Source organism: Rattus rattus, chromosome 14, assembly GCF_011064425.1.
Source record: "Rattus rattus isolate New Zealand chromosome 14, Rrattus_CSIRO_v1, whole genome shotgun sequence".
Taxonomy (NCBI): Eukaryota; Metazoa; Chordata; class Mammalia; order Rodentia; family Muridae; genus Rattus; species Rattus rattus.
The window spans coordinates 69163950-69172812 of NC_046167.1; the positions used below are offsets into that span (position 1 = coordinate 69163950).

The 8863-nt window shown below is 50.6% G+C and overlaps 1 protein-coding gene across 1 annotated transcript; it reads right to left on the minus strand.

The window, feature by feature from the left end:
• Positions 1-765: 765 nt before the first annotated feature.
• Positions 766-8175, minus strand: LOC116883718 (NUT family member 2-like). The gene is made up of 7 exons (XM_032884943.1): positions 8118-8175; positions 5537-6248; positions 4443-4571; positions 3143-3270; positions 2438-2733; positions 1964-2080; positions 766-1533 (listed from the first exon to the last, which is right to left on the minus strand). Exons 1-7 carry the CDS (start codon positions 8173-8175, stop codon positions 766-768), a joined length of 2208 nt encoding a protein of 735 aa, XP_032740834.1.
• Positions 8176-8863: the final 688 nt, after the last annotated feature.

An 8863-nucleotide genomic window follows, 5' to 3' on the forward strand; every position in this document is an offset into this window, starting at 1 on the left:
ATTGCAGACACATAAGGTGGAAGCTGCCTAAAGTTGTCAACCGAAACCCCCCCCAGATGACTATTGGTCCCTTCCTCTAAATGCCAGGCCTGTTCCTCAAACCACTCACTCAAGAGGTCCCTGGCTCGCTGAGGCCTGGATTAGTCTGGCCACCCTTGTCTTTAGGGGAGCAGAAAAAACTCCCTAAGAAAACTTCAATCTCTAGGCTAACTCTAGAAACTGGGTAATGGTCCTTAGGGCTGAAGGCTGGAAAACATCTCCCTAGCCACAGGTGTTTGAGGACACAGGTAATAATAGCATGTTCTAAGTAGTACCTGTAACCAGACAGACTCTGTGAGAGGGTCAGGGTGGGATTCCAGGAGCTGTCAGTCTGCGTTCTCCCTAGATCAGTGAGTAAGTCTAGAGCACCCTAGAGCATTGCCTCTCTAGGCCTTCCCTTCAACCTCTTACTCCATGTGGCATCACGGGTGTCAGAATCAAAGCGACAGCTCTAACACTGTTTTCCATGACGCTACCTTTATTTACTGTAACTTGGAAACTTATTAATCCTAAAGTGATATCATACTCCCAACCCTTGCCCCGCCCCTCATCCCTGTGTTTATTTCCAAGGCCTTTGACCTTCTAGAGTCCCTTGGCAGCAGCTGGATCAGTCCTGAGTGAGGAAGAGCTGTTTTTTTGTTGTTGTTGTTTTTCCTCACTCTGGGGTTTGGGGATAGAGGAAGGGTGAAACCTCTGTCCACTTGGAGGGGACATCACACAGGAGGCTCAATGCCTCTTCTTCCTCTTCCTTTTACGGGTACCTAGTGTCTCGTGATTCCTCTTCTGAGTCTGTGAGAGGTGAGCCAGCTCCAGAGCGGAGAGTGGCTCTTCAGACACCCCAAAACCAGGTTCTAAGTTAGGCTTCTTAGCCGTAGGAACCAAGCCTCCAAAGACTGCTCGCTTCTTTGACTTGACAATTGGACATGGATCAGGGCTAGGGCCCCTCATCTTTGGGCATGGTTTGGGGATACTAGCAGAGTCGGGGAGATCTGCATAGGGGCACATTTGGGGAGATAGTCTCCAGGGCACTAGCCTGTACTGGGAGGACAGGAGGAAAGACAGGCTATGGAGTTCCTCCTTGTCCTCAATGGTTTTGCCCAGTGGCCCTTGAGGGTCCTCCGTAGCAGGAGTTCCTCTGAGGATCCCGGCGCATCTGGATCCTGGGCTTTGGTTATGTGCTCCTCTGCCACAGGGAAAACCAGTGGATCCATTGTCTACCAGTGATGGTGAACTTTGATTACTGTGGTGGAGAGTAGCAGGCTTAGGCCCCCACAGTTCTGTATTGGTGCCTCCAAGACACTGCTGGTCTAAGGAAGCCATTCGTGAGGAAGCAATCTGTGTACTGGCTCCTTTCTGGGCACCACAGTCATCTCTCTGTGCACCTTGGCAGACAGTCAGTACAGAAGCGTTGGCAGGATTCTGAGGGGCACCAGGATTCAGAGCTGCTCTCTCAACTCCTTTCTTCTTCAAAGCCAGGCAGTGCTTCTCTATCAGCTGCAGGAGGAAACGGGTACGTAAGACCCAGCACAGGCTGGAAGGACCAGAGAGGGCAAAGCACTGGGGTGGAGTTAGCCAAGGGAATAATCAACTATCTGAGTGTCAGAGACGGGCTCTGGGGGCTGACATGCTTGGTTCCTAACAGCTGTTCATGTCACGCTGCCTGCGTCCCCTTCTGGGTGAAGCCCAAGGCAGGATGACTTGACTTCCCATAGGTCAGGGTGAGTTAAGGTCACATGGGTCTTATGAACATGGTCTTCTCTCTGTTCACCTGCTGTGTCTCAGTGTCTCATTCCATTCGGGGTCCTTCCTGCCCCGTCCAGTTTACCTAGTGTCTCTCTATATCTTATATACATGGTGTCTGGTGGCCTCTTCTTAACCTATTGCTCCTTCCCCATTGTCTCTGGCATTCACCTTCCCTGTATACCTGGTCAATAGTGAGTTCTTCCTCATGCTCCAGCTCCTTGGTTAGAGCCAGGATGTCCATTTCTGGTTTGGCAGATAGAATTTCTGCCACAAACTGGGGGTTTATTATGGCCTCTACCTATAAACATAAGTAAAAGAACTTGAGTGCCCGGGGCAGGGAACCTCCAAGCCAAGAGGACTTCTATCTTGCCCAATGTTGACAAGTCATGATGGTAACCAACATTCACACACACACACACACACACTCACAGAGAGAGAGAGGGGGGGAGGGAGGGATGGAGGGAGGGAGAGAGAGAGAGAGAGAGAGAGAGAGAGAGAGAGAGAGAGAGAGAGAGTGAGAGTGAGTGTGTTTGGGGGAAGAGATAGGGGCAGAAGGGAGAGCGAGCTCTGCAAATAGGGAGAGCAGGCTCATTAACAAGGGCTAGGATGCCAAACTCAGAATCTGGCCCACCCTAGGGCTCCAGATGTAGCTCACCTGCTCAACAAAACGTTTCTGTGAGCACAGCTCATCAATGTAGCTCAGGAGTCCTGCGTCTGAGTATAAGTCATCTCCTTCCTGCTCTGTCCCACTGTTCTCATCTTCCTCCTTTTCCTTGGGGTCTCCTGTGAATGGCTGAGGAAACCCCTCCAGCCAGTCCATGATATCCATGTACTCCTGCACGGCTTCTGGTGGAATTTCCGTGGGTGTTTTGGCCTTTCGTAACTGCTGGTGTCTGAACTCTGGGAGATGGGCAGAATCGGTCCTGGGGACAGTCTTCATAGAGGTACATTCTAGGAGACAGGAAAGCATGATGCTACATGGACGGAGACCACTGACACCTCAGACAAATCATGCAGGACATATAGTTCAGGGGAACTAAAATGGCCTAGGGTGAACCAAAACAGTTGTCTCTAAAACTCTGTGAGAGGGGATGTTGCAAGAGGTGGTATGCAACAAGTGAATATTTAGAGCCACCAATATTTCGGTGCCCAGGTTCTGATCACATGGTGTTTGGATGCTTGGTGAGATGAAGGCAGAGGAGCCAGTTCAATGATTACCCAGTTCAAAACCAAGGGCTGCAAGGAACCCCAGGCTACATAGCAAATACCCCATCCTGAAGGAAGAAGCCTATGTGTGCGACAAAAGTCTATTTTTACTAATTTGGCCTCTGTATAGAATCTAAATATATGTGAACCCTACCTGGTTCCTTAACCGCCTTGGGAACTGGGAGCCTTGGAGGATCTTGCCTTGGTGCGGTTGCAAGAACTTGGTACTGGATGTTTCTCATTGAGTTCTCCATTTCTTCTGCATTCTCAAATTCTGTGAACCTAGGGATGAAGGAGGCCATGGCCCAGCATGGGAGATTACTATGGTGGTAATGTGCACAGGGTCTTGAGATAGTCTGGTACAGACACATGAAGTTGCTGACCTTGGGACATAACCACAGTTCTGGGGGACCCTACATCCCTTGATCCTTGCAGGGAATCAAACATGTTTGAGGTGTCACAAGCAGGGCTCTCATGAGACTCCTCCTTCAGTCCCATCTTGACCTTGCCTAGAGCCACCCAGAAGAGCTAATTGCCAAGATGGCCACAGATATAACTGATGGAATATATCAGGAATCTCGGACCAGATGCAGAGATGCGAGAGAGGAGACTGGGCAAGCCTGGGAGACAAGGGCCCAGGAGATGTCGGGAGAAAGCAGAAGGGAAACTGAGAGGTGTAGCTGCTTCCTTCTGAGAGCTGTGTGCATGAGGGCGACGCGCACGGTGCAAAGGCAAAAAGAGCAGAGATGTGTTCTCAGAGTGTTTAAGAGGCATCCATCTCCTGTGCGCTCTCTTGAGTCTCACCCAGTATGATACATTAGGATCAACTGAAGCAACTCTCTTGAGACACAGTGGTCTCTACTGCCAAAAAGAGAAGTGACTTAACTGTTAGCTGGCATAGCAGTCTTTACTGTGAAAAGGTGGTTTAATTGTCAGGTAGAATGGCATTAAGACTTGTGAAGCATGTGGCCTTTGCGCATCCCACAGTGCTAGAGGCGAGGAGACCCTATGTGCAGGGTAACTGCAATGGCCTAGGGTGATCCAGAACAGTTTTCTCTAAAGATCTGTGGAAGGGGACGTTGCAAGAGGTGCTATGTCTTGAACTCATATGGGAGAGCACTTGGAGACAACAATATTTCAGTGTCCTGGGGCTGGAATGGGTCACTTCTCCCACCCTGACCCTCAACAGGAAAGCAGGGATAGATACTCATGACCAATGAGGTCAGAAGCTGCTGGGACCATGGAGCAGATAACCCAGCACTATAGGAAGTGAGAACAGCCCTCCGAACAGCAAGATTACCCTCCTGGCAAGGTGTGGGTAACGAGCTCACCAGACCCAGCTCTAGCTGAGCAGAGTCCCCCAACACACGCCCTCTTCAAGATGCCTGACTCACAAGACCCATCTACATCTAAACAGCTCCCCATGCACCCTCCTTTAAGATACCCTGACTCACTTTTCTGCCATCTCAAAGAAGATCATCCGGTCATAGTTGCTTGTACACTGCCATTCCTGCAGACCCCTCCACAGGCCTTCCTCCACATTCATGGTGGGCTTCCTCCGGGCCAGGGACCGAAGCACTGGACTGTAATTCATTAGGACCATTCAATCTCATGATCGGCTTATACCCCAGCCCCAGCAGGCTCAGCCCAGACACATCTATGTCTTTGTACCAGTGTAGTGTTAGCCTCCAGGAGCCCCAGCAAAGATCAACACAAAGATATATGCCTGTTTCTCTAGTTGCCATGTGAATTCTCCATGTATCACCATGTAGGGGAAAATGAATGGGGTTTAGGATCGCAACATGAAAGTATGGACAACAGAATAAAAGTAAAAGTCACTACAAATGGGACCTTGGTGATAGCTAGGTGTAGGTCATGATGTGAGGCTCCCAGGATGGGAGAGTGCTATTCCAGGAAGGGAGAAGAAACTCTGAAGTTTTCTTTTGGTCCAGTGAGTCAGCCATGGACCCTTCACCAGAGCTGGGTCTTCTAGGTCCTACCTGGGTCTCTAGTGTCCAGAACCATGAGAATATAGTGTCTGTGGTTTTAGTCATCTAGTCTACCTGGTCATGTAGCTGAACTGGCTGGCAAAATGCCCCAGAAAGATCTGGAACCTAGGCTTAACTGGGGCAATGGCGCAAATGCTTGCTGAAGATTAAAATGGAGCAAGGGCCCCAATGATTTCCCCAGTGCAGGTCCAGTGCCTTTCTGGCCTAAGGGGACACACATACAGGTGTGTCCAGAACAATGGGGGGGGGACACACATACAGGTGTGCTCTTCCCCACCGCCAACTGTGATGTGCCGTGGGCCCCAAACACTCCAATTCATGCTTGAAGATTAAAAAAGTTAAGGAGAATTACCCAATGGAATCAAAGTCCTATGTCCAAACCCTCGATCCCAGGACTTCGGGATCCAGGGTGTGATATAGCTGTTCGTCAGAGTGTGTCTCTCTAATGTGGCCCCATCAACTTCAGCACCTTCCTTGTCTACCTCACACTCACGGTGCTGGAGCCCCAGGAGGACCTTCCAGTTACAGATCACACTCACATGAGGAAGCAGGAGAAAGCCGCCACATCAGGAGTCTGGGGCAAGTGCCTCTGGACGAGTGTCTTGATATGCTGCCAGCGTCTGAAGTTCCCATAGACACTGTCTGGCTTGGACAAGTAATTTTCTGGGGAGTTTCTGGCTTGGATGTTGGCTGGGACACTCTCTCCATATGCTCCTTTTGGAGGTGGTGCTGAGGTCACCGGAGACCTGACAGGAACTAGCTGGACAACTTGCTGTGTGGTGGGAGGGCGAGGTCCCAGGACCCATGTTCCCTCTTGGGGCTGGACAGCCGAAGCAATTCGTGTATTAATGAAGGTGTTTGCAGCAGGTGTTGCCATGAAGAGTGGAGTCGAGTACCCCATACCCACACCTTGGGCCCCAGGAATATTATAGTTGAGAGGCACCTGAGTGAGAACAATGTTGGCATTGTGCACAGGCTGGACGGGCCTGCCCAGTGTTCCAAGCGGTACGATGTTCAGGGGAACAGCTGCATTCAGGGCAGTGCTCCCATCTTCTGCCACCAACGACATCCCAGGCAAGGCAGACAGGACTAGAGGATTCCTGGGAGAGATGCCCGCAGTCATGAGGGGCGCTGGGGGCTCCCAAAATAACTGGGGTGCCGGTTGGGGGGCAGGGGGGAGAACAGGCAAGGTCGCAAATGTAGACATGGTGGCACCAGCGTTGACAGTCATGTTCTGTCCCAGTGAAGATGCTGTGGAGATAAAGGAGAGAGTGGGTGGATGAGGGAAATCGCACAGGAGGGTGGCTCTCTGATCCTGATAATTCAGTGGAAACTGAGGGAGAGTCACCGGGAAGAGGAATCTATACAGTCTGCAGCTGGCCCTGAGTAAATCCCTGCTGGGGTCATCTGCCTGAGCATTGTCTCAGCAGGGACCTTTCTCCACAGTCACCAAGATTCCCAGATCACTGGGCTGTCTGTGGAGAGGAGCCCCACCACCACCACACCAGCTTTCCCCACCTCTGAGAGTCTCTTTCAGGAATCTCTGGCAGAAAGCTCAACAGTGTTCTAGTTCTCTACCCAGAAACGGATCAGTCTGTGTCTCCCTCCCCACCGTCTCAGCGCTGATGCTCACGGGAGGCAAGGCACCATCAAGGAGGGCCAGTTTCTGGAAGGGTCTCTGTGAAGGCAGCAGGTTTCAAATATTTTGACCTCGGCTCCTTCTGAGTGTCCCTTTCACACCCTCAAAGTTCCCTCCCTTTCTAGTCCAGCGCGACAATCCAAAAGCAACAAGGAGAGGTCCTCCAGGCCGGTACTCTGGAATCCTAGAGGGGATCCCGTAGCAACCCCTACCCATGCTGCGGCTCCCGCTCCTAATACCTCCCACAGGAAACAGTAAAGGGATAGGTTCAACGGCCCCATACTGCCTGACAATTACTGGTCCCCACCATGGATGGGAGCTGTTCCCACAGCACCAGTGTGTAAGCCACATCTCCAAAGCCTGTCCTTGCCATCGAGGCCGCAATGGAGTGATGAATGGAGGGGACACCAGGAGGTTTCTGGGGATTATCACAGCTACTGACATTGTCACAATTTGGCCATGAAATCTTATGAGCTCCCACCTAAATGAAGGAATGACTTGGGGATACAGTCATGAGCCCGATGCCAAGCAAGATGCAGATATCTTAAGTTATGGCAGTTTAGCAGGAACTCAGGAGGACCACATCAAAGAGACAAGCCCAAAGAGTCTGTGCGTGATGACCAGGACACACATTCTAGGTCTGCTTAACAGTAACTGTAGAACATGTAGAAATGGCTCTCCCTCAAGCCTCTGGCAAAGGAAACCAGCCACCTCCGAACCCACTAAAACCAACAGCACTCCGCATCCCATTCGCTTGCCAAAGCAGTGTCAGGGAAGAGAGGCGTCCTGTCACAGTTAAACAATGGGCTAAGGGGACTGTAGAGATAGTGCCAAGACAACACCTCTAAATTGATATTTTAAAACAGTCTAAAGATTCGGAACAAGCACCAACATCTTCCCTAGTTGATGTCCTCTAACTGTTCTGCCTCTGTAGAATCAAAGACGTTAACTACCCGATAAGCGAGAAACCTTCCCTGGGTTGGAAGGTGGAACCCCGGACTGCCAGTTGATGGAGTAGCCTCTACTTCTATAGAGAGGGCCCCATGTAGCTGGTCTCCATATAGCCATTTGTCTCAACGGTCCTTCTCAGGTCTAGGATGACTCAGTTAAATTCCTGGGACCCACAATTTCATTGAGCAAGTTCCAGCAGCCAAGAGAAGTGACCCAGAGATCAGTTGTTGCCTAAGAACCTTCCTTCTCTGGACCACCACAGTGACCCATCCCAAACACCTACGAACTGTGTTCAGGAGACCTGCCTGCCATACAGGAAGAACTAGTCCAAGTCTTCTCATCAGCGGACTTCCTATGGCAACATAGTTGCATCATGGGTTCTTTCATCAGCCTCCAAGGTGAGACGTCCTTGTAGAAGTCCAGAGCTCTCTCCCCCCACTCCTTAGTCTAGTCAGTCATTGCGAGTATCGAGTTTAAATTGCCTCTATCAGGCTGTCAGACCCCCCCATACCCCAACACTCCAGGCTTACCTTCTGAAGCTATTCCTATAGGCTTGGACAGTAACCACGCCTGTCTGCTCAGGTCCATGTCAAGACAATTCAGATAAATCACACCCAAGAGTCACCAACGTGTGGCAGACACTCAAGAGAGTCAGCCACAGCTGAGAAAAGTTTGAAAGTAAACAGCTCCGGAATGTGGCATACAGCATTCTAGAGTGGGGGTGGGGCAGGAAGTAGAACAGGACTAGGGGAACATTCCGTGAGGGGTTGTGGCAGGTGCACGAGAACCTTGGGGTCAAGTCAAATGATGCACCCTTGTCGGAGGTACCTGCACATGTTTGGGGTTTGCCTCATGCCTCTTCTCTCCTTCCTCCTCCATAGACCTCGTTTGACCCCCTTCATCCTGGGTCCTCCATCCCTTCAATAGAGGGTAGGCTCTTGAATATTTCTTGTAACGTTCACATTTACTCTGAACAAATTACAACATATATTCAGACAGATATTAAGGGTTTCAATAGTAGAGGAGTGCAGCATATTTGAAAAGTTGATGTTGGGAGATCTAATGGCTCTTCTTGCCATGAGCGTACCATTCTTTACAGAGTCCTCTTTCTGTGTCCAACCAATGTGGTGCTAGGACGGCTGTACCCTGCCCACGATAGCCTCTGTTACCATCTCCTTTTGCTAGAAGTCCTAGCTCGTGAAGGCATTACTCGGTGTGTAGCCTACAGGACTCAATGCTGACATCACTTCTCTCTGGCTCAGTGATACTGAGTCCT

Excerpts from the sequence above, each read along its gene's own strand:
- LOC116883718 (XM_032884943.1), bottom strand. The coding sequence starts at position 8,175 with ATGGACCTGAGCAGACAGGCGTGGTTACTGTCCAAGCCTATAGGAATA. Across the intron at positions 4,572-5,536 it reads GCTTTCTCCTGCTTCCTCAT|TCCAGTGCTTCGGTCCCTGG; the intron begins GTGAGTGTGATC and ends AATGAATTACAG. Across the intron at positions 3,271-4,442 it reads TTCTTTGAGATGGCAGAAAA|GTTCACAGAATTTGAGAATG; the intron begins GTGAGTCAGGGT and ends CTTCATCCCTAG.